Source organism: Haliaeetus albicilla, chromosome 12 (assembly GCF_947461875.1).
Source record: "Haliaeetus albicilla chromosome 12, bHalAlb1.1, whole genome shotgun sequence".
NCBI classification, from domain to species: domain Eukaryota; kingdom Metazoa; phylum Chordata; class Aves; order Accipitriformes; family Accipitridae; genus Haliaeetus; species Haliaeetus albicilla.
The window spans coordinates 29,513,296-29,538,695 of NC_091494.1; the positions used below are offsets into that span (position 1 = coordinate 29,513,296).

General features: G+C 40.6%; 1 protein-coding gene across 1 annotated transcript; it reads right to left on the reverse strand.

Annotated features, from left to right (window-relative positions):
- Positions 1–815: 815 nt before the first annotated feature.
- On the reverse strand, positions 816–21,083 carry LOC104322846 (myosin-1B). Its single transcript, XM_069798837.1, has 38 exons — positions 20,865–21,083; positions 20,630–20,773; positions 20,130–20,286; positions 19,528–19,555; positions 19,315–19,429; positions 19,143–19,235; positions 18,966–19,029; positions 18,785–18,883; positions 18,576–18,679; positions 18,356–18,494; positions 16,554–16,672; positions 16,311–16,460; positions 15,496–15,666; positions 14,938–15,247; positions 14,237–14,310; positions 13,872–13,959; positions 13,668–13,785; positions 12,735–12,858; positions 12,522–12,658; positions 11,540–11,795; positions 9,211–9,453; positions 8,941–9,117; positions 8,714–8,859; positions 8,541–8,631; positions 8,062–8,451; positions 7,295–7,421; positions 6,269–6,387; positions 5,747–5,943; positions 5,152–5,335; positions 4,900–5,065; positions 4,604–4,728; positions 4,093–4,401; positions 3,788–3,991; positions 2,735–2,860; positions 2,469–2,639; positions 2,278–2,382; positions 1,900–1,995; positions 816–1,238 (listed from the first exon to the last, which is right to left on the reverse strand). Exons 1-38 carry the CDS (start codon positions 21,066–21,068, stop codon positions 1,086–1,088), a joined length of 5,823 nt encoding a protein of 1,940 aa, XP_069654938.1. The 5' UTR covers positions 21,069–21,083; the 3' UTR covers positions 816–1,085.
- Between the last annotated feature and the right edge of the window lie 4,317 nt (positions 21,084–25,400).

Consider the following 25,400-nt stretch of genomic DNA (forward strand, 5'->3'; position numbering starts at 1 on the left):
CAAAGGGGAAAATTTACTGAATAGCTCTCAGTTACTGAATGCTGTCTTTCATGTCTTTTAAATTAAGAATCAGACCTGTGGAACACAAGTAAAGGTTATATAAACTAATACATAATCAGAAGTGACTGTGATATACTGAACACCAGTCATAATTCTGTCTTTTCCTAACCACTCTGTGGTTAGGAAGTTTAATGACTTTTTTTCAAGAGGAAATGAGAGGATTGTGAATGACTGGCAAACCATTTAGAATGATGATCAGTTCTGAGACCTGCAATATTGTTTAGTCTAACCTGTGTTCACTGAGAAGTACAATGGCTGTAAGATTAGTCTGAGACAGTGGTGTCTCAATGCCAAATGGCATATGGGTTGTGGACTAGATCACTCCTCTCACAAGAAGCCAAATGAAGGAACTACAAACAGAAGCTACTGTGAGGTAGCTGTTTGTGCTGCCCTTTGACTGTTGATTTGCACATCAATTTCATGAATGAAAGTTAAAAGTAGATCTCATTTTAGGTTTAAATGTCCTTTAAACTATGTTTCAAAGTGGCTTGAAGGACTGAACAGGTTGAACCTGAAGAAAGATCTTGCACATAAGACCTGTGATTTAATAGAATAATAATAGAAGATGCAATAAATTCTTATTCTTTGGACAGAACCTTTGAGTTAGAATCTATTGTATTCCTAAAGCAGAAGTTATAAGGGATAATTACATTCTGTTGCAAAGAAATAATGATTTTCTCCCTTACGGAAGTCTTAGATGAAATTCCATGGTAAGAATGAAGCAGGATGTCTGAATAGACCAATTTAACAGTGGCTGAAACAGTTTGAAAATACCTGAAGCAAGATTTTTAATTGAATGAATTTAAATAAGTAAGGAAAAATGTAAACCTTGTAAGAATTCAGGATAATGATTAAAATACAACAGTGAACCTCTCATTATTTCAATGGGAAAATCTCTACAATTTTTATTATCTAGGCAGTAATGATCCAGAGATGGATGAAGGACTAAGCAGTGATTACAAAATCAAAGTAATGTAATTTCACTTTTTGTGCAATTCTCTTTCACTTTGCACCACTGGAGGCATTTACTCTTCGCTTTCTGCCTTCTTGCCAATTTCACGGCTCTTTGCTCGGAGCTTGTTGACCTGTGACTCTGCAATGTCAGCCCGCTCCTCAGCTTCCTCTAGCTCGTGCTGGATCTTGCGAAACTTTGTGAGATTGACATTGGACATCTCCTCCTGGAGATGGGAAGAGAGATAAAATAGGTTTTAAAATGTTTAATAACGTTCCTACTGTAACACTGCATTGGACAGGCTGTGGTATTTTGCCTTTACATAACAGAAAAAAAAAAAAAAAAAGTCTGTGAGTTAGTATGTAATTCTCTCTACTATTTCTAGGGGGAAACCAAAGAAATAGCTTGAATGCTAAATGCTTAGATGGTTAATAAGATATACCAGGAATACCTCTCTTGATATAAAGTGTTAATGCACTTTGGAATTTTTGAATAATTATATATAATTATAGTTATTTCCATTAAATAATTTTCCATTTATTTACTGCTATAAAATTATGTATTACAATTCTTGAAGATTTTTTTTTCTGCTAGGCAGGAATATGAATATAAGTGAAAGGAAGCAGAGACCTACTCCCACAATGTTGACCTGAGCCTTCGCTGCTCTTCCCAGTGATGCAATAATGCTCACAGAAAATGTATTCTACACCCCTCTAGACCCCTGAGGTGTTCAGCCAGAACAGCCATTCAGCTGTTCATTCCTGAGTGCACAGCAAGAAAAAGACAAAAAAGTTAAGTGTTCAAACAGAGCTATGCAGGGGAAAACACCAACACAGAATTCCATCTCCACCTGGATGGAGACTGACCCTGCACACATCAATACTTACAGCCTCCTCAGCTTGTCTCTTGTAGGATTTCACTTTCATTTGAAGCTTGTCCACCAGATCCTGCAGCCTAAGAACATTCTTCCTGTCTTCTTCTGACTAAAGAGAAGGACAAGAAAGAGAAGCACCTCTTTGCCCCTCCTCTTTAATTGCCCTCTACGTGAAACAGAGAGTAACATTCCTTATAGACCTTTGCTGTCCAGTAAGACAGAGGTGATAAACTGGATCTTCCTAACACGACCAGAAAGATAATTTCTTCTGATGTTCTCAGTCTTCTCCTTTTTAACTGTGTGACTCAGGATGCAAAAAGAAATCCCTAAAGGACTACATTTTGCCTTTCTGCAGGAAGGGTGTGTGAGCTCAAGGGGCCTCCTGCCTTACCTGGTAGGTCAGCTCCTTCACCCTCCTCTCGTACTTGCGCACACCTTTCACGGCTTCAGCACTGCGCTTCTGCTCAGCATCAACCTCCCCCTCCAGCTCCCGCACCTGCAATGAGAAGCCCATCTTTGGAGCTTCCTTGGTATCTCTCCAAGGGACATGCTCACTCATGCACAAATGAAAGTCCCACGCACTCTGGCCTCCAGCTTCTGGATTTGCTTCTTGCCTCCCTTCAGGGCCAACTGTTCAGCCTCATCTAGACGAAGCTGCAGGTCCTTCACTGTCTGGTCCAGGTTCTTCTTCATCCTCTCCAGGTGGGCACTGGTGTCCTGCTCCTTCTTCAGCTCTTCTGCCATCATGGCCGCCTGATGAGAGCAAAGGATCAAAGCCATTTTGGTAGTGGAGACAGATTGGAGGAGAATACATCCACCGTCAGCAGCGAAAGGAGCCCCTAACTCACATCTGTGATGGCCTTCTTGGCCTTCTCTTCAGCATTGCGGGCTTCCTGGACTGTTTCTTCCATTTCACCCTGAATTTGGGCAATGTCTGTTTCTAGCTTCTTCTTGGTGTTGATCAAGCTAGTGTTCTGTTGAGTAGCATCAGAGGTTTGGTTTTGTTAGCTCATTATTTCAAATCAAGAACATTACAGGATTTTGAATAATTTCAGACATAATTGTATGAAAAATCTATACCACAGATTTTTCTGTAAAATTTCTTATCACTGGGGAATAATGCTTTTTTTTTTTTCCTCCAATAATTAATTTTATTAATTTGAAAAAGCATACTTAGAAATATAATCTATGCCACATCTCATCCACCAGGGCTGGTGCGGGGAAGTAATAAAAATAGAGTGAGGAAAGTCAGTGAAATACCTTCTCTTGAATGTAATTAGGGAAGAGTAATCCACTCTTATCAACTGAAGAGAAAAATTTGTAATGTTGATAGGATAGATTCCTTCCAGAATCTTTTCAGCATTTGAAACCAGACACTTTCCATACATTTCAGCACTTGACTGCTGGATGACTGCTGTGACATGTAGCTCATGTCAAAGTCTGCTTGACATGGGCTGCATAAGAGCCAAGAGTTCATCCCTTCTTTCTTGCTAGCGTGGACAGCACATTTTTAGAAGGAATATGGGGATTTCCTAGTGCTACATTTCGACTGAGCAAGAAATGAATGCTGCTGTCATCTCAGAGTTTCAGTCTCTGACTGCTCAGATGACAGACCATTTGGCATGGGTAACTAAAAAATCTGGTCCCTGTGACTAAATGTTTTTCCTCTGGAGATTACATTAGGATGCAAAGAAGGTAGAAGCATGGGTTTCATTGAGTGCAACCGGGGAACACAGCCAGTGTACACACTTTTTCAGCAAAGACCTCTTCTAGTATCATGATGATTACTTCAGAAAAGATAACTCTAGTCTTCAAAGTTGAGCCTCCAGTGGTGACTGGAATAAAGCATACAAGTATTCTCCTACTTACCAAGAGTGCCATTTCTCACCAAGTGACCTCACCTGGGTATGGAGGAGCTGCACACGCTCACTTGCATCCATCAGTTCCTGCTCAGCCACCTTTCTACACCTCTCTGTTTGCTCCAGGGCTGCCCGAAGCTCCTCAGTTTCAGCCTGCAACAGGTTTGCTCTGCGCTCCACCATGGCCACCTGCTCCTTCAGGTCCTCCTGTGTCCTGAGAGCATCGTCCAAGTGTATCTGGGTATCCTGTAGAGCAATTGAAGGAAATTATAAGCAGATTAAGAGATGTTTGGCACTGAAAATATCAGGTAAGATATTTCTCTGAAGGCAACTTTTGTTCAATGGACCTTGAGCACTGCCTGTGTGTTTCTCAGGTTCTTTTGTGCCTCTGCAGCCTGGCGGTTGGCATGGCTCAGCTGGATCTCTATTTCATTCAGGTCTCCCTCCATCTTCTTCTTCAGACGCAGGGCTTCATTCCTGCTCCTGATCTCAGCATCCAGAGTGCTCTGCATGGACTCCACAACTCGGAGGTTGTTTCTTTTCATCTGGTCAATCTCCTCATCTTTCTCTGCTATCTTCCTGTCAATCTCAGACTTCACCTGGTTGAGTTCAAGCTGGAGGCGCAGGATCTTCCCCTCTTCATGTTCTAGGGAGGCCTGAACAATAATAAATTAGAATACTTTTTATGTGACATATGTTGAACCTGAAGCTCTGAGTAAAAATTAATGCCATACTTGGGTAGTATCTCTACACTTTTACACAAACACTTTTCCTCTTGTGTCTGGGAATGACTTCACAGTGCTTATAATGAGATAGACATCCAAGATATGTAAGAGAGCAATAAATAACGCTGTATACCTCAGCTTCCTCCAGGGAGGCTTGGAGTTCAGATTTCTCCTGCTCAATCTGCTTCTTGACTTTCTCCAGCTCATGAATCGCCTTTCCTCCCTCGGCAATCTGCTCCGTGAGGTCAGCAATCTCCTCTGTGGGAACAAAGACCAACAGCATGGTCAGGCACAGAGCAGAATGCAAAGGGCCCTGCCACACCAAGGTGACAGGCAGCTTTGCCGACCTGCAGGCACAGACCCATATGGAAAGGTGGTAGTGCTGGATAGTGAGAAAGCCCAGCCAGGAGCAGAGGGCCAGGGACTTACGCTGCAAGTTCTTGTTCTCACGCTTCAGCGTTTCCAGGTGGTCCAAGGACTCCTCGTAGGCATTCTTCATCTTAAACAGCTCTGTGCTGAGAGACCGAGACTCCTTCTGGGAGGCTTCCAGCTCAGCCTGCGTTTCCTCGTACTTCTGCTTCCATTCTGCCAGGATCTGAAGAGAAATAGGACCTCAGTGTGGATGTGGCAATCGGGAGGGGATGCTCTGCCCAGGAACCCCAGGCCCAGAGCCCAAAAGACCTTGTCAAAGTTCTTCTGCTTCTTATCCAGAGCTGCGCAGGCAGCATTTGATCGCTCCACATCAATCATCAGGTCCTCCACTTCATTCTGCAGCCTCTGCTTTGTCTTTTCCAGGGAGGCACATTTGGCATTTACAGCTTCGACATGTTCCTCTGCATCCTGCAGGCGCTGTGCCAGCTTCTTCCTGGGAGGAGATAAGCACAGCTCTGGGTTAGAGCTTAGGGCGGAGCCAATTTTGGACTGTTCATGAGAGGGCAGCTGGCCATTTTGGGGGCTTTGAGCCTAGCATTTTTCACAGTGTTTTTTCTGTTCCAAGATTGCATGCAGCCTAAAGGGTCTATCACTTCTGTGTCCTACCACCTACTGAGTATTTGGCCTGTCTTAGCCTTTCTAGCCCTAAAGGCTGCATTTGTCCTTCCAATCTGCACTTTTTCCACAGCATGCTTTCCTCTCCCTCCCCCTCTCCCCTCTACCACAAAGACAGTATATCCCTGCCTTCGTACTACCCTTGTCCTAACCCACTCTCAGAGACTCCAGTTCCCCTTGACAGTCTCAGTCTTCTCCAGCCACTCGACATCCCACATTCCTCACGTACTTGGCCTCCTCCAGCTCCTCCGTGCGCTGAATAGCGTCCGTCTCGTATTTGGTTCTCCACTGGGCCACTTCGCTGTTGGCCTTGGACAGGGCACGCTGCAGCTCCCCCTTGGCTTCCTGCTCCTCCTCATATTGTTCCCGGAGCAAGTCACAGTCGTGGCGAGCAGACTGCAAGGCGTGGGCCAGGGCGCTCTTGGCCTGGGGGAAAAACAGTAGTGTGAAAATGAATGGAAATATCCTGGGAAATCTCCTGACTGAAATGTTGATGGACACTGGATTATTCTGCTGTGGGTGATGGCAAGCTACTGAATGAGAATGGAAGAGCCGGGAATCTGTAAAAGAGTTAATGGATAGACTGCAGGGAAGGGGGAGCAAAGCTAATATGGGAAGACTTGCACTGAATTACCTAAGCGTTTTTTCTCTCCCTCTCACCTTTTTGATTCTGTGATTTCATATGTACTTGAAGGTCCTCCTAGACAGGAGGATTCCAATGGATAAGACAGAATTTGAAAAGCCTTCTCACCTTTATCTCTTCCTCTAGGTGCCTCTTGAGTTCCTCAATCTGCTGGGTGAAAGCCTGCTTGCCTCTTGACAGCTGAGAAATCAGAGCATCTTTCTCCTCCACCTGGCGTGAATATTCACCTGGGAAAGTTTGCAGATACACAAGCATTTTACAGCCATTGATGAGTAAAAGAACCTTTTTATGACTTATGTAAAAGTGTTAACCTTGATAATTAAATGCACGTAAAAATATTTTGAATTTCTTTCATGGAATCCCAATCACTGATATCTCTCCATATCTTTAAGTATGCCAAAGTATTTATCTTAGAGGTACAATATGAGACACATCGTGCCCCCTTGTCCAATATCCGACTAGTCTTACTGTACGCTTGCACTAAGTGCAGTGGTCATTTTGAGCCTTGAGCTTACAGAATGACTATGCTATGGTGTACGTGCTCAGTTATATCACTGTTGTCTCCTGAATGTCTCCTGGGAAGCAGAAGGATGAAGTCTAGGTTAAAAGATAGATGAATGCTTCTTTCAAACTCCAGTCATAGAATCATAGAACAGTCCGGGCTGGAAGGGATCTTAAAAGGTCATCAGGTTCAACCTTTCATAGGAAAGGGAGCCTAGATGAGATTATCTAGCACCCTGTCCAGTTGTGTCTTGAAAACCTCCAGTGATGGAGACTCCACTGCACCCCTGGGGAGGTTGTTCCAGTGACTGGTTTTTCCAGTCCCTTAAACATGTTATTGGTCCTGCTCCAGGATGTCTGTATCTCTCTGGTATTGGGAAACCTAGCACTGGACACAGCACTCCAGGTGTGGCCTCACCTGTGTTGAGTAGGGGGAAGGATCACCCTCTGTTAATCTGCTGGCAACACTTCTCCTAATACAGCTGAGGATTCTGTTGGCCACCTTTGTCACAAGAGCACATTTCTTGCTCATGTTCAGCTGAGTTTCTACCAAGATCCCCAAGTCTTTTTTGACCCCTTTTTTAAAGCCCCATGTCATATACAGTGTTCTCTTAGAAACCACAAATGTCTTACCAGATTCTGTTTGTAGCCGAGCTCTCTGAGCACTAATGTCATTAATTGTGCGCTGTTGTTCCTCCTCCTTTGTCTTAATCTCACTGAGTTGATCTTCTAGAGAGCGACACATCTTCTCCAGATTTGCCTATTTGCATGAAGAACAGAATGAAAGGTGATTGGTGGTTCAACACATAGTTACTGAGAATCTGAAGTCTTATGAAGGGCAAAAAAAGCAGCCAATGATTTAGAAGTAAAGTCAAAAAGTCTCAGTTAATTGATACATCTTTCTAAGAAATTCGCACCCCTAATTCCAACATTTGTCTAATTTATTAATGTACACTCCAGTTTTTCAATAGATAAAAAGGATGATGGGACATTGTAACATGAGGGATTATTTTAAATTTCTGTTTGGCTCTTAATGATTCTGTCATTGAAACATTTAAGGGAGGAAAAGAAAAATAGAAAAAAAGGAGAAGTTTGGGTAGGAGTAATTCCTATTTTAGAAGAAACTAAAAACCTGATAAGGCCAGTATCTTTCATTTCACTATAATAATAATCAGAACCAAGCAATAAGACCCTATAGTTAGGTTAGGTGCTTCAGGTGAAGTTTTTTAGCTCTCACCCAAAGGATATAATATATTGTTATACTAATACTTAAATATATGAACTAAAATTTAAGTTGTGAAATGCAACTATTTATTTAAAAGTATGACTAACTTAAAATTCTATATTAAAATATAGATACTTGATTATGTTTGAATTACTACAAAGAAATATTTCAGCACCTTGGCTTTGGAGACAGACTCCATGTTACTGGCCAAGTCGTCAATCTCCATCTTCAGCTCGCTCTTCTCCTTCTCCAGCTTCTGCTTCACTCGCTGCAGGTTGTCGATCTGCTCCCCAAGCTCAGCTGTGCTGTCCGCGTGCTTCTTCCGCAGGGCGGCAGCTGTGGCTTCGTGCTGCAGCGTGGCCTCTTCGAGGTCACGGCGCATCTTCTGAAATTCTGCCTCACGCTTCTTGTTCATCTCAACCTGAGCTGCGGTAGCCCCTCCTGCTTCTTCCAGGCGCTCGCTGATCTCCTCTAGCTCCCTCGAGAGGTCAGCCCGATGCTTCTCTGCTTTTGCCCGAGAGGCACGTTCAGCCTCAATTTCCTCCTCCAGTTCCTCAGTACGAGCCTGGGGAACATTAGGGGACCCTTCACACCCATGCCCTCTTCCTACCTGACCTGAGACTGGGTGAGAGAGGGGAAGGAACAAAGACTTGCCTGCAGCTCCTTGATCTTCTTCTGTAATTGCATGCCCAGGGCTTGCTCATCCTCAATTTTGCTCTGGATCTGGCTGATTTCAAAGTCTTTCCTTTGGGCAAAGCAATCCATGTTAGAGCTCAAGGCAAAAAGTACACCAGCACAGTGCTCAGGTGCCCCACAGCCCCACTTACTTCTTCAGCTTCTCATCCAGCTGCTGCTTATAATTTTCCAAATCCATTATGCTGTCGTGGGCCAGCTTCAGGTCTCCTTCGAGTTTCCTCTTAGCTCTCTCAAGGTCCATGCGCAGTTTCTTCTCTTGCTCCAGGGACCCTTCCAGCTAAAACAAACAAGACCACCAGTGTTCTACCAGCCAGGTCTAAATCCATACCTGTCCTGTTCTTCTGGAAACCGTGCTTACATCGTCCACTTGCTGCTCCAGCTTGGTCTTAGCTTTGGTCAGCGTATTGACTTTGTCCTCTTCTGCCTGCAGGTCATCCAGTGTCTGCTGATGGGCCTCTTGGAGGGCTTTCTTCTCTTTTGTCAGCTTGGCAATGGTCTCATCCAGGGCTGCCATCTCCTCTGTAAGGTTTTTCACCTTTGAGAAGAAGGGAGCTAGTGTAAATAAAGGAAGTAGATACAGAAGTCCTGTAATGGCACAGGAGTGCGAGTGACAGGTTCTGCCTCATACCTTGTTTTCGGTGGCATGTTTTTCTTTTTCAACTTTGGCTAGCGTTAACTCAAGATCGTCAATATCTTTCTTCAGCTCTGAACATTCATCCTCCAGTTTTCTCTTCTTGGCTGTCAGCTCAGCATTCATCTCTTCTTCATCTTCTGCTCTCTCTGTCAGCTCCTTAATTTTGGCTTCCAGCTGGATTTTGGTTTTGATGAGCTGGTCACATCTTTCCTCAGCATCAGCCAACCCATCAGCTTCCTACACATTTAAATAAAATAGTTTTCAAATAATTATTTTTTCATACTGATTTTCAAACAAGGAATTATTATTTTCAAAACAGCTTTACACTCCTTTGTATTTAAAACTCATTATTATGAGAGTATCTATTTGTTTTGGAAAACATTTTTGGAAAATAAAGGAATATTTTATAGCACTATAAATATAGGCTTTGAGCATTCTTTTTTTAAACCCTTTAACTGTTCATGCAACTGCAACATTAATTTGAAGATGGTGCCTGAAATCATGGCAGTATCTCCCTTGTATCTTTTAATCATTTTACTTATGTTGCATTTGGCTGGACTGGAAACTGGCATAGAGTTCTACTGAAGAGAACCATGTAGGCAGATTTCTTAGCATAGTGTTTAAAACCTGAATGCTAAAACCTCCAACATTCAGCTGATGAAATTCTTATTACAACTCTTCCCAAAAGATTTACTGAGAATGAATTTAATTTTTAGTTTTGGCAAAATTTTGTGTTAAGATCACTGTTTCAAAGGCAATAGTTGAACCAGTCATGTCTCTAGTCCTTGTGGTCAAGAAGAACAGTTTGGAAGGGAGACTGCTGTTTACCAGGGCAGTATCAATTACCTGAATTTGCGTGCATTCTAAGATGCAAGTTACTAAGAAGTAATCTTTATTTTCTACATATTGCTTGTTCTTTTCCCTTTTGTTCTAGTGAAGAACAATGATACCATCCAGGCAGAAGACTTTTTATAGCTCAGCAAGATAGCTAGGTGTCCTAGTTTCAGCTGGGATAGAGTTAACTGTCTTCCTAGTAGCTGGTACAGTGCTATGTTTTGAGTTCAGTATGTGAAGAATGTTGATAACACTGATGTTTTCAGTTGTTGCTCAGTAGTGTTTAGACTATAGTCAAGGATTTTTCAGCTTCTCATGCCCAGCCAGGGCACCTGACCCAAACTGGCCAATGGTGTATTCCATACCATGTGACGTCCCATCTAGTTTAGGAACTGGGAAGGGGGGGGCAGGGATTTGCCGCTCGGGGACTGGCTGGGTGTCGGTCGGCGGGTGGTGAGCAATTGCCCTGCGCATCATTTGTACATTCCAATCCTTTTATTACTACTGTTGTCATTTCATTAGTGTTATCATTATCATTATTAGTTTCTTCTTTTCTGTTCTATTAAACCGTTCTTATCTCAACCCAGGAGTTTTACTTCTTTCCCCGATTTTCTCCCCCATCCCACTGGATGGGGGGGAGTGAGTGAGTGGCTGCGTGGTGCTTAGTTGCTGGCTGGGGTTAAACCACGACACTAGGTTGGGGTTAGTCTCATGTAGTTTTAGATAACTGCCACGATATCAAGATGCAGTCCATTCAACCAAAAAAATTTACATTTTTGGATTAATTGTATCATACTCTGAAGGGATGAGTTTCTCATTGCTGAAGATGAAGAGAACCTGAGGCTACTAGTTCACGTGTAGACTTTTAGACTGCAGACATGAAAATGAGGTCAGATGAATCCTAATCCTTGCTGTTAAAGACAGTTTTAAGGGGATTATTGTTGCTACCTTTTTATTTCCAGGGAAAAAGGGGAGGACTCCACTTTCATCATTGTTTTTTCTGAGGAGACAAGGACCATAAATGCTGGAGAAATGCCTGACACTCTCAGCCCCTCGTACTCCACCTGAATCCACTTGTGATTCTCCAAATAAAAGGTGTTAATAGGATCTCCAGACTACCTTCATTGATCAGATGATAACATATAAAAATTATATAGTATATAAAGTTTTATAAAGACATGATAATTGCTGCTGTAAGTTTCCATGTATGATTTAAAATGTCATTCTGTAAACTAGCATTTACTAACTGGAAATTAATTACTTCTTTCTTGATTTAAAAGTATAAGGAACCAACTGCAGTAATTCATTGCAAATTTATTAATATTTATAGATTTCAGCTTAGTTTTTCCATGTGGTTTTCCTTCCTATTTTATAAAATATGTGTATGTTTTTGAAATAAATACTGTTTTGGGATAATGTGTCTGTTACTGAGACATTTGGGATCATTTTACCCAGGACATTGCAAGCTAAAAACATTAGCAATACTCACAGCCTGCACTTGGAGCTGCAGATCGTTTTTCTCCTGCAGCAAAGAAACCATTTTCTCTTCCAGCTCCTTCCTCTTTGCCTCAGACTTTGCAAGCTCTTCCTTGGTTTTCTCAAACTCTTCCTTCATGTTGGCCATCTCCTTCTCAGATTCTGCACTCTTCAGCAAGGGCTTTATTTTGAAGAAGAGCTTCATCCAAGGCCAGTGCTTGACATTCATGAATGCACGAACATTGTACTGGATACAGAAGATGGACTCTCTGAAAGGTAAGAAAAAACATATTATGTTACATATTTTTAAATTTATAATACATATTTAATTACATGTATTGATACCTATAATATGAAGTTCTACATATAATACTTTATAGTTATAGTTCTATATATCTGTGTGTATAAAAATATTAATTCTATATTGTTAAATATATATTTATTAATAATATTTCATATATTTAATATATATAAAATACATATATCTCTGAAGAAAACTCCATAGTGTGATGTAGATTGTCAACCTGTATGGACAGTTTTGAAGTCCAGATGTCTGGCTCACTTTCATGGCCAAAGAAAAGGAAAACCTCCAGAAGCTGACTTAGTCCCTTTCATGAAAGTTACCCAAGGGAAGAGGATACTTCTCTTGTGCTAGAAGTATATGTTTCTTACCTTTGATTATAAAGGTGACCTAAAATAATAAGTTTAGACTAGATTTCTGGGTTTTGGACATAAGTATAATGTAGCCATATACTGAATTTAGCAAAATATTAGCACAAAGGCTGATATAAGTTAAAAATGACATTTTCCTAAATCAGAATTTTATACTGCTTCATCTACTGCTAGGGTATACTCCCAAATACATCCATGTTGGTAAACTGAATTAATGAGAAATAAATGAGATTTGGTGAGAAGCAGCTTATTTTCAGTTTTGTCCACGTCATTGCTATCTGATGAGGATTGGCCCAGCAGGCCAAATAAGTACAAGTAAATACCTCCTCTCCATCATTTTCTTGAACTCCACTCTCATCAGGAAGCCCCTGCACAAGGCTTGTGTGCGGGTGATGAGCTGTGCCAGCTTCTCATCTCTCATCTCCTCCAGGAGTCCCAGCAGCCCAGCTTTGAAGAACACCTTGAGAAAGAGAATGTTGCGGTACGTATTTGTCAGGTATTGCAAGCACAGTACATGAGTCAAGCAGCAACTGTACCTTGGTATGGCCAAATTTGTACTGGGTGTGGTCCACATCGATGGATCCAAGGAGCTTCTCAGAAGCCTTCTTGCTATCAATGAATTGTCCCTCTGGGATGGCACTTGCATTAAGCACCTTGTACCTATGGGAGGAAATAGAATATGAAGAAGGTCAGATTCCTGAAAGCTCAATCAAACCTGTACCAACTGATGCCATGGTTAAAATTCTCTGAAGGGGGAACAAGAGTGGTAGACAGGTGAATAAGACTGAACTCTGTTCTGTTGTTTAGAAATCACATTTTCATGCATAAATATATTTTTAGGACAAACCTTGCACTTTGCTTAGTCCAGAAATTCTTGACACAGAATAGGTACTGATTTCCATGGGTAACTGCTGACATATTTTACATGCCCTGTTATCTAATGCCTTATCTCCAAATGAGAACTTTGTGTGCAAGAGCAAGATATCTGCAGAGGAGACGCAATTCTTCATCCACAATATTGGCAGTACATACTATCTGAGTACTTTCCAGTTGATACAGAAAAAGAATCAAGATAGTTTTATTTTATTTGGTTTTCCAACAAGTTAGTCTAGAATATCTTGTAGTTTCTTTATTCACATTTCTCTGCTGATGGCTGCAAGTCATCTCAGTTTAAGTTAACTAAGTCTAAGCTAATCAACCTCATTCCTGGATAGTTAATTAAAAAATGCTTTATGCCGTACCAGAGTATGAATCAAGGACACGAATAAATAATTGCCCTTTGAAAATGCCTGTTCATCTAGTTAGCTATAGAAAGAAATTAGATGACTAACTTGGACAATTAACTTTTGTATGCCTAAAGGTAGGTACATTGAACCCCTCCCATAACTCCCACAGTACTTAAAACAATTAGGAAATGCAAATTATTCAGCATTGGTGGATATGGTGGAGGGTAGATGACAGAATCTGACCTCTGTTTAAAGTCTGCATAGAGTATTCTGCTGGGGAATCCTTTCCTGCAAATTCTAATCCCTTCCAGCACACCATTACATCGCAGCTGATGCAGCACCAGCTCATGTTCCATGGCACCTAATAAATGACATAATGAATTGGTACTTCATTGTGCTGCACAGAGAAGAACAGATTTATCTCATATTTGAACTTTAACAACTTACCAGGTGTTTTTGTTTCATTAGGAATAAGGCATCGCACAAAATGGGGATGTGTGCTTCGCAGATTGCTCATCAGCTTGTTTAAATTTTCCTTAAGAGCAAGAGTAAATACTTGGGTTTAAAAATGTCACTTACACGGTCACGATATTAGGTGGAGTAAAAACACTGCAATAAAACCATGATCAGTATTTCTTTTTTACAGAACTGTTGGGCAGATTCAATGAGAATCCTTTATTAAGAAGCACATGCCTTTATCCTTTCTTAACATAATGATTTTGTACATTCGATCAATCTAAAGCTTTTCTGAACTGAATTTTTGATATTTTCTTCATAATGCAGTAAAATTGATAATGATTATACTACAGTACCCGGAAAAGAGCTGAGACAGTCTGGAAAGAAGAACCCTTCTTCTTGCTCCCCTTCTTGCCACCGCCACCACTCTCTAAACAATAATATTTTTTTTGGAAAGAAATGAACAACAAAAGCACACAGTTAGAATCTGAAGAACTTTGTGTGTTCATCTTTAAAAAGTAGAAAATGTAATAATATGATCAAAATTTGTAAATGCATACAGTGTTTAAAGTTACAATGGGAGACTTGATTTTTTCAGATGAAAGAGAATGAAATCTAATTGCTTCAAGCTGAAGTTAGGAAAACGCAAACAGGAAATAAAATGTAACATTATGCATAGTAAGATATCTAAGGAGTTAAATTGCTAGTGAATACACAATATGCAGTCTTTATGTATCTTTACATCTAAGGGTATGCATAAATTTAGCAGCATGTTGATACATTTGATTGTATTCCCCGAAGTATTTGGGAATGCCCCATAATGCAGAAATCTGGTTTGCCACCTAACCTGTGTTAATGTTGTAGTACAGCTGTCTGGTCTTAAATCTTACAGATCTATTAAGGTCTCTAGGGAAATGTAATATCCTTTATTAGTCTGAGTGACTGAGTTCCAAAAAGTAGATGTGGTTTTGGGTTTTCAATTTTTGAAATGTAAATATTATTCCAAGATTTTTTTTTTTCCTGTACATTTTAGTAGAACTGATTTCAAAGAAATCACCTGCTTCTGCCCCACCAACGGAGGCAAAAAGTAAGGCCAGTGTCTTCAGGGATGATTTCTGGTACAGCCCCACAACAGTTTCATTCAGGGGATCCTTGTTTTTCTCCAGCCAGCCAGTGATGTTGTAGTCCACCGTGCCAGCATAGTGCACCAGGGAGAAGTGGGCCTCAGCTTTCCCTTTGGCAGGCTTGGGCTTCTGGAAGTTGTTGGACTTGCCCAGATGTTGGTCATAAAGCTTGTTCTTGAAAGAGGTGTCAGTTGCCTTGGGGAACATGCACTCCTCTTCCAGGATGGAGAAGATGCCCATGGGCTGGAAGAAGCAGAAGGAAGGAGGAAGAGGTGAAAAGGCAGAAAGAATCACAGATAAAGAAATAGCTTCCTGAGTGAGACAATACTAACTCTCTCAGGGATTGTTCTTCTGCTCGGCAGAGTAAATTGTAAAATAATCTGAACTTATGTATTTACAATGTCACATTTACCCTTTCAAGCAACATTTATAAATATATAAAAAATTAATGCATTTCTGAAAAGATTAGACGTTGTGAATTACACAAATACCTTCTCAATGAGTTCAATGCAGGCAGCCAGGTCCATCCCAAAGTCAATGAACTCCCATTCAATTCCTTCTTTCTTGTACTCTTCCTGCTCCAGCACGAACATGTGGTGGTTGAAGAACTGTTGCAGTTTCTCATTGGTGAAGTTGATGCACAGCTGCTCCAGGCTGTTGAACTGCAGAATGCAGAGATTTACTTACTTGCAAAGTTCAGTTCCAGGAACACTTTCCATCTTCCAATAGGTTTTATTTTCAACCCATTAAGGTCTCCATGACTGGGTTCCTGAATTTCTAGTCATGGGACTGGACAGGTGACTGGCATATTCCGTCCTCTAATATATCTACCCTTTCAGGTGCTGGCACTGTCTCAACATATTTCTGAGCTCTGAAAAGAGTTGCAAAGCTTAGACCATGTCCACCTTTTCATCTGCTTGAATTTGTGTACACTGCCAGTCTATTCCCAAGTATTCAGAGGGAATCTGGCTTCAGCATTAACAAAATCTTCCTTCAAGATGGCATATTTTAACCTCTTCAAAATCTGTCTCAGCTATCACCTATCAGTTGTTCAACATTTTCATATCAGTTTTCAATGCAGTTTTCACTTCTGGATGCAACAACAGACATCTGTAAAAATCTGCAGCCCTTGTGGGATAATACGTACTATGAGAACCAGGAGAGTGCCATTCTACAGGAATGGCAGGATTATCCAATAAATAAAAAAATTTTCCATAATTAAAAAAGAAACAATACCCCAAACCCCAAACTATTCCAGTTTCTTAATGCCCCCTCCAGGAAACTTGTATGAAGATCTTCCTCTTACATCAAAGATCTCAAAGCCAGCAATGTCCAGGACACCAATGAAGTACTGTCTGGGCTGCTTCGTATCCAGCTGTTGGTTGATGCGAACAACCATCCACAGGAACATCTTCTCAAAGACAGATTTTGCCAGGGCCCCCACTGAATTGTACACCTAAACAAAACAAAAGTTACCATCCAGGGCAAAAGAGGAAGTTCGAGATTTTTAATTTATGTAATTTGTTTTCTCTCATAACTTGTTTCTTACCTGCTGCACAGTTTGACCCTTTGTCACATATTCATTCCCAACCTTGACTCGGGGGTAGCAGAGGGCTTTGAGCAGATCTGCTGAGTTCAGACCCATCAAATAGGCAGCCTTATCAGCAACTAAAGGAAACAAGCATACAGCAGGATCAAATACTAGCTCTTCAGTAGATGTATCGTGTAGTAATTCAGAATTGTTTCTGCAGAAGCCACATATAATTTTTCACATACTTTAAAATATTGTAATTTTTCCTGATTTACTGATTTTTTCCCATTTAATTTACATGATTTGTAAATGTAAAGATTCTTCCAAATGCCTTTACAATGAATATGCAAATTTTGAAACAAGTGACTAGACAGACAAAAGGGCCATGAAAATGGCAGGTCAAAGAAGTCACAATTTCTGAATAAACAGAAAAGGAAACTGCTTGGTATTGAAATACACTGTATCGAAAATTGTAGCCAGTGAAACTCTAATGAGAGAGATAGATTAATGGAGAATTATGCCAAAAGTATGAATAAGATATCTCATACAACTTTCATAGTGGGACCACATTCTTCCTCAGGATAAATATCACACACATAGATAGGTCTTTTCCAGGTCTCCACTGGACATACTCTGTCACCTTTCCAATTTGCTGCCTGTATCTTCTCACAGAGATGATAGCAAGCACCAGTACTATTACAAAGTCCTTCAGTGTGAGAAAGCCAAACCTCATTATAGAATATATATATACACAGATGCTAATTTCGAGCTGCTTCTGTTGTTTATATTATTTAACAACTAAGTATTTAGTGTACAGTTATCACTAGTAAGAGTAAGGTATGAAACAAGAACAAAATTGGAACTTTTATTTCAATTTTATAGAGTTCTTTTTTAATAATTAGTCATCTCATTCTATCATATGCTTCTGTAACTCTTTCCTTTGGTTATATTCATGCAATGATTACAGCTATTATTTGTAGCCTGTTCTACTATTAGTATTCATCATTATCAGATTCCTTGCAGTTGTATTCCTTGCAGTCATTTTCATTTATGTCTTAACTATCCTAAAAAAAACAAAACCACACACACACACAAAAACAGCTCCAGAAAAAAAGCCCGTAATAGTACAAGTTTATGATAGATGCGACTAACTGGTTTCATGGAAATAATTCCATGAGCTTTTAAAGGAATGCATGTTTGAACAATTCTAGGCAAAGCAAATGCAATAGACATATCTTAGATGTCTATTTTTCAAACAGAAGTCCTGGAGATATGCTGAGACTCTACAGAAAATGTAGAACATAAGAGCCACAGCTGCAGTATTAATTGATGCTCCTTTTTACCCCCCCATGCAAAATGAAGTAGAACAATGCTCTCAGTTCAGGCATTATGAGTTGTCTCCAGAATACGGGCTTGGAAGCAGAGCAGCTTCAGGATTCTGGCTTCTTGTCACCTGGAAACAATACCATTAGGAGGTGGCTACAGCTGATGGTAAATGGTAGTAGCTACCTGGGTACATAAACTTAAGTCAGTGGGCAGAGTGGCTCCCGGTTCTGTCCCAGGTCTGGGAAGCTGCCATTCAGTATAGCAGTGCCTTAGGATTCACTGGACCTTATACTTGACATAGTTCAAAATAATCTGCATTTTCCACTGGGTTGTGTTCTTCCAGCAAAGTCCTCTGGTTAGGACACACTTATATTCTACAACACTAGCATCTGGAGAAATGTGCAGGCTGAATCAATGATTCTGACCCTGAATTACTGCCTGTATTAGTGAGCGTTCCGGTGTATACTGCGCTCTGGTATATATCGCGCTGGTACCTTCTGTGCCATCCGGTTCTGCCTGCTCCTCACGCTGCTTCTGCTTAAACTTCAGGTTGCCATAGTGCATGACAGCCCCTGTCAGCTTGTAAATGGCTGTCTTCTCATCTGGAGTGAAGCCCAGGATGTCAATGGCACTCTGATAAAAGAATCATTGGAGTAAGTACCATGCCTGTTAAAGGTCAGAGTCCGCCTAAGAAAACTTCTGTGCTGTACTTACATCCGTGGCCATCAGCTCTTCCTGGTCGTTAATGCTGGGAACCGTGATCTCACCTTGACTCACATACTGATAGTCATACGGGTTGGTGGTGATCAGTAACATCTCTGAAAAGAAGGACAAAACACATAGAGATCAAATGTAATTGGCACGTAAAGGAATTAAATGTTGTTCCGTGACCTTTGTCTGGAGAAGTTAGTGATCTTTCCTACCAATTAGCTCCGGCTTCTTGTTGGACATGATCTGATAGAATATGTGGTAGCTTCTTTCTGCCTTGAGCTGGAAAGTGACTCTGGACTTCTCCAGAAGATCTAGCAAGGATGGTAGGACAGAGTTAGCACAAGAACTGAGGAAGGCTGGAAGGAAAGGGGTCAGGCCAGGAGGGTCACTTACATGTTTCAATGTCAGCAGAAGCCAGTTTGCCCGTGGCACCAAAATGGATTCTGATGAATTTACCCTGAAAGAAGCAGGAAAGTAATTCAAGATCTATTTTACCAGTCCTGACTGCAAGAATATTTGAGTCAGTCTGCTGATACAAAAAAAGTAATTTTGTCCCAGACAACAACTTACAAAGCGTGAGGAGTTGTCGTTCCTCACCGTCTTGGCATTACCAAAAGCCTCCAGCAGTGGGTTGGCACTGATGATTTGATCCTCAAGTGTCCCCTAAACCAGAAATCTTATAATCATGATATAGCTCATAAGTAAATCTGACAGTTGCAGGTTCCTACCCCTAGGACCTCACCTGCATTTTGCCAGCCTGCTGCTCTTCCTTCTTCTTATCACCGCTCGCTGCAATTGTTGCAAAGTACTGGATGACACGCTTTGTGTTCACAGTCTTCCCTGCACCAGATTCTCCGCTGTCAAACCAAAGACAGAAGCAGAGAGCGTGTGGTCAGGCTGGAGGTCCCCTGGCACGGGGCAGCCCAGCGGGGACCCGAGCAGGGAGTGTACATACGTGATCAGGATCGACTGGTTCTCGCGATCTGTGAAGGAGGTGGAATGAAAGATAGTTTTAGCAGTTGTTCTGAGTAATACTAAGCTGAATAAGAAGTAAAGCTGTAAATGGAAGTTGTGGCTTCTCCCAAGTCCAAGAGTAGTAGTCCAAGACTACTCAATTCCCTTCCAGGTCCCAACCACTGAAATGGATGTATAGCGCTGTCAGAGGCATGTGGTCCTCGCACAAGGTGTGTACCCACTTGCCCGTCACACAGTTCTTATCAAGAACTCTAATCAAAGTGCCTATCTGTATTCCAAATAGGGGGTTATGTGAAATAATTATTCTTTCTGACCTATCAGTGAAAAAAAGCAGCAAACTGAATCAAATAGTATTTCTGCAGTGGGAGAGTATAGAATTTTATACAATAAAGTGCAAATAATACAGAGTGCTCAGTCCATGCATGCTTCTGGGTCAGTTTCACTTGAAATTAATTCCTGCACAACTCAATCAAGTTCTCAGTCATACAGCTCCGTTGTGTTTTTAGCTGGCTAGTCACATGCTCCAGTGAGATCAGTGCGGCTTTTTGGTTTAGATTGCTGTGAGGGAGGTCAAGCACTCACCAGTCAGCATGAACTGATAGGCATTGTCAGAGATGGAGAAGATGTGTGGAGGGGCCTCCTGGCGCTTCTTGCCTCGGTAGGCCAACACCACCTCCGGGTTGTACACCGGCAGCCACTTGTAGGGGTTGACTGTGACGCAGAAGAGACCTGAGTAGGTCTGTGAGGAAGGGAGACAGGATACTGATTTTGGAGAGTTGAGGAGAGTTGCAGATAAGGCAGAGGTGAATAATGTTCTGGGGAGACCAGGGTAGTGAAAGAAAATAAAGTGGAGGAATGACCTATCAGAGAATGGGTGAGATATAGCATATGACAAGGAAAGGTAAAAGCAGGAAGGAAGACAAGAGAGAGGATGTAAATAGCAAGAGGAAAACACATGGAAGAAACGAAGAAGAAAGAGAGAAATGAGGAAAGAAGTTGGCAAGAAGTCAGGAAGCTCTTCAGAGGGATGAAGGGTGTCTTCAACTCCTCGAAAGCAGTAGTTGCCTCCTGCTGGTACTTACGTAGATCATCCAGGCTGCATAACGCTCTTTGAGGTTGTACAGCACAGCAGGTTCATGGAGGTGGGTCATCATGGCCATGTCCTCGATTTTATCATACTTGGGAGGGTTCATGGGGAAGATTTGATCATCCTTCACAGTAAGAGTCTGCCAAAGAAAAGAAAGATTTATATTTGCCATCTAAAATCCCACAGCAGGATTAAATCGTATTCTCAAGGCTTGAATTTTTTTTACTCACTTCTCCACCTTCGGTCTTGACAGTGACCTTCCCTGCTTCTTTGTTCTGGATTGTGCTTTTCACATAGGATTCCTTTGCATGTACCACAAAGACAGATGACCTGGCATCGAAAGGCTTGTTCTGGGCCTCAATTCTCTCTTTTTCTGACTTTCGGAGGTAGGGAGCTGCCTCCCCAAAGATGGCCATCTCAGAGTCTGTTGACATGGCTGCTATTTACTAACAGTAATGCAGCAAGTATCTGTGAGGGTAGAAAATACATTACAATAGATGGAAGAAACACTGCTACAGAATAGTGGATTAGATGGTGCTCTGCTGTATGTATTAACTGATTGAATTGACTCTCATTTTTCTGCTAATTCGGAGCTCTGTTCTATAATTTTCTTTCCTTTATTTCTGTTTGATGTAGTCAGATATCTAGGCCTACTGGATGGCTGCATTTACAGGGCAATGTAAATTCTTTCCATGTTGGATTTGGTTTTTTTTTCATTTGTTGAGGTAACAGGATAAACAGATCCTTTCCAAGGTTCCAAACACTGCACTGACTAGATATGCCCAAGTTTGGAGTTATGAAAGCCCTCTCATGTCTTTTGTGTTTAGCACCTTTCAAACTATGAGATTTGTTTACAGTAAAACACTGGAAGGGGTGCAGTACACTGGATATTCAGAGAACTAATATTATTAGCACTTCTCATTAAAGACATTCCCTTGGGATGAAATAGCCCAAGTTGTCAAATATTTCAATTATTCCACAGATCCATCTGCTAACAAACAAAGCTGATATTCTCCACTTTGGTATATTTTTGTAACAGAAACTGAGTAATCTTGCATTTATTCACTACTATTTAAAAAAAAATAAATATCAGTAACTGTGTTTATTATTGCCAAACAATTGTCTTGAAGTTTCATGCAATTGTGAAGCTGGAATTTATTTATATTGTTCCCAGATTAATACTGTTCCAAGTTTATCCTTTTCTTTTTTAGCCTAATTTTATCTAGGTTCATCACCTACAATTTGGATTTTGTGTAGCTTTTCTGAATAAATTAAGAAGCTCATTTCTTTGTCAATACTTTCACCTATGGCAGACCTCTAGGTGAATATCAAGTAACTGGTTAACTTTTCCTTGAGATACAGTTTCACTTTGATTGCAGGAGAGACATTCTGAACTTAGAATACTTTTTTAAACTCTTTTCTGAACCCTTTACCAGTTAGCAACCTCATTATTGCAGTATGGCCAGCCTAAAAGAAAAAATATTTTAATAATGATCACGGTATTTTTGTACATTATAAAATTAATTCCACTCAGTATTCCACTGCTTACATGTGAAAAAATTGCTTTGCCTTCTTAGCTAGCAAAGACAGACTTCATGACACAACTTAGTGTTATCAATTCAAAGGCATGCGTACAATCTCTTGACTGATGGTTTTGTTTCTAACTACGTGATTTTCCACTTCATTAAAGTGTTATTAACCAAATGAGACCATTTCACAAAACAATTACATAAGGTTGTAAAATGGACACAGTCTTTCACCAGCAGTTTTATCATTGCCTATAATATCTCACATTTTCTTACAAGATTCCTAACAGGAATAATACTAGCATATTATATACATTAGTATATACTATGTTAGCATATATTAGTATATATTATAGTATGTTAGTGTATATTATGTATATTGCATATATAGTATATATTTAATTTTTGTATAGATGTATGCTATTATTACAATGTATCTTTATGGTATTATTACAATGTATAGTATATATAGGAGGTTAGTATACATTATGTTAGCATATAATGTATCTATGTCAGTAGATTGCCTTTTTAAAGTATTTGATGACTATTTTCTTTTGACTGTTTTATATGATTTTTCCTGAAACCAATGATCTCCTAACTCTCCTCCACTTATTCAAAGCATGCTAGTTATATTCTTGACCCATGACAGCTTGTTGACATTTTATAACTTTGAGTGTTATATTCCAGTGACAATATTTGACAAAGTTAATATAAATTAATGTAAAAAATGAATATGAACAGTTAATTTTCCTGGGTGTAAATATTTAAAACTTTGAATTTAGTTGCTGTTCCATCTCTCTTTTTCTAGTTATCCAAGTAGGTATCATCCTTTCTTCATTTCCCTGTGATTATTAATATTTGCTTATATAATTATATCACAGTTGTGCACTATATTCATAGGCACAAACAAGCATAAAAGGAAGCTCAGATTGAAATGCTTTATTTTAGCACTTTTATGTTTTGATACACAACTTTCTAACCCCATTCCCCAAGCTTCCCTATGAAAAAGAAAATATTAACATTATTTAAGTATGTATGTCTTTTACTGTTGCTTCACAGCTAGTGCCAGTGACCCTTGAAGTTTGATGTAAATGCAAAAAAAAAAAAAAAAAAAGGTAACTGTTTCCTTCAAGAATATATTTAATTTATGGACAAGTATTTGGAAACTACTTCTTGATGGGGTTTTTCTTCTTAAGACAGTTTCTCCTAAGCTTAGGACCTAATGTCTGTTAATGTAGGAAACTGCTCTCTGTAGATGAATCTGGAGGAGAATGTAGGCAATGCAGCAGTGATCAGTACTTTTAAGACCACTGTCTTTGAGAATCTTATGGAAAAGATATTGGCAATCCAGCCCAATTCTCATACTATATTTATACAATGGACATAAATATAAGGAATACAGGGACTGACAGCGTAAGTCCTACCTTAGAGCATCTTTATCTGTCCCTAAAGAGTGACTAAATCAAGTTCTTACCTTTTGTGAGACAAGATGAATGGCTTGTAGACTGGAAGCTGGTCAGTATTGTAAAACAGAATTAGCAACTTCCTTCTTACTGCTTCACAGAATTCCAGAGAAAATTTATAGACAGAAAACATATGGATCCCTTGAAAGCAGACTGAAAATCCCAGCTGACACTGGCAGTCCCCCATTGAATGAGTGTAAGCGTCTGTAGGAATGTGCTGGTGCTTGTGGAATGCACGGCCAGTTTCCCTTCATCCCCCACCTCCCCAGTCCAAAGCCTCTGACACTCTTACCTTAGAGATTTCTGAGGAAGGACAAGACACACTGATCCCAGGGTATTTTTATAGGGTCTGATCTGCATACGTAGCCACCACCTCCTCTTTCCTAGGTCAAAACATTTTTGGCAATCTTAACTCCTAGCAGAATTGCCATTCATATTAGAAGTGAATAGATATAATTAGACATAACAGGTCTCTGAATCAATGTCCTATAAATAATTTGACAAGAGAGCCTGAGAAGAGGAGGAAGCAGGAGGGTGCGCTAAAGGAGATGAAAGGGGCTACGTTGGTACTGTAATCCATTGAATGCTGACTCGAGCAGACAAAGTGAAGAGTAAGAGCCAGTGTATTGTAATAGGAAACATGTAGGGATGAAGAGGTGAAGGCACAGGCTCCTGAACGCTGCAGATGCTCTGAGCCTGCAATGTGGGAAAGCACAAGGGGTTCTACTGAGATGCAGGGTCATTGTTAGAGCAGGGAAATCCCAATGCAGGAGGAAGCATCTGAACAGGAACTGAAGTTGCAGGAGTGAGAATCAAGGGACGATATGAATGACCAAGTAGTAAAATGGACCAAAGCCAAAGCAAGAGAAGTGGGGAATGATGAGTCTGAAGGCAGTGATAAGGAAGGATATGTGATTAGGAAAGAGGAAGTAAATAGAGGTGTGATTCCAAGGGGATAACAGCAAGTCACGATGGACACAAAGACCAATACAAGGGGAAAACAAATTAAGTCTAGAGGTGAAGATAGGAGCTTCTAAGACTGAAGTCAGTAAGTTAGATGACAGAGGAAAGGCATAGAAATTCAACTCTTGTTTCTGGGGCTGAAGGGTTTCAAAGATCATATGAACAGGACTATGGAACCGTTGTACTGAACTTGAGACATATATCCCACAGGAAGCAGGAGAAATAGGTGCTGTCTCAACATAGGGGAGTCACTCAGCAATACTTTTGCAGTATAAGTGTGCTAGATGAAGGGAAAGAATTAATAAATTTACATTCTGTAGCAGAGAAACAGTCATGTCCTATGCTAGTCTGGAAGAGAGGCAGTTATTATTAGAAGGAGCTGAACCCCACACTAGTTTGTGAAAAAAGCCAATCTACTGTGCTCGTCCCTGGGATGTTCCCACCCAGATTAAGGAGGGGGTTACATGTGTTCTGCAACAGCACAAGAAGAGGAGTGGTGAAGAGGGCAGTAGAACCCTTCACTTTATTGAGAAACAATTTCATTCTCATGCAATAGATCTTGATTTTTTTTTTTCATGTGTTGGTCTTCACTTTCCAAATTACAGTTCCTATGACAAAAAAGGCAATCTGAATTGAATCACATCTCAGCAGCTTCATGTGATCCCATAGCATACTGCCTCCCCACTTACAGCACCTGTTGTTTTCCACTCCCTCTCAGCATCACCTACTCAGAGGTCTGCATAAGAAAGTGAGGAAATTCCTTCCTCCTCTTCTCTCAGCTGACTGTGTCTCTGTGATGGCACTGTAATCCTGG

What these genes read in the sequence shown, in the direction of transcription:
- LOC104322846 (XM_069798837.1), bottom strand. Translation starts at nt 21,068, where the DNA reads ATGTCAACAGACTCTGAGATGGCCATCTTTGGGGAGGCAGCTCCCTAC. An exon ending in GCATTGAACTCATTGAGAAG is followed by an intron (nt 15,248 to 15,495) that starts GTATTTGTGTAA and finishes TGCTTCTTCCAG; the next exon opens with CCCATGGGCATCTTCTCCAT. An exon ending in AGAGACAAGCTGAGGAGGCT is followed by an intron (nt 1,239 to 1,899) that starts GTAAGTATTGAT and finishes TCCCATCTCCAG; the next exon opens with GAGGAGATGTCCAATGTCAA.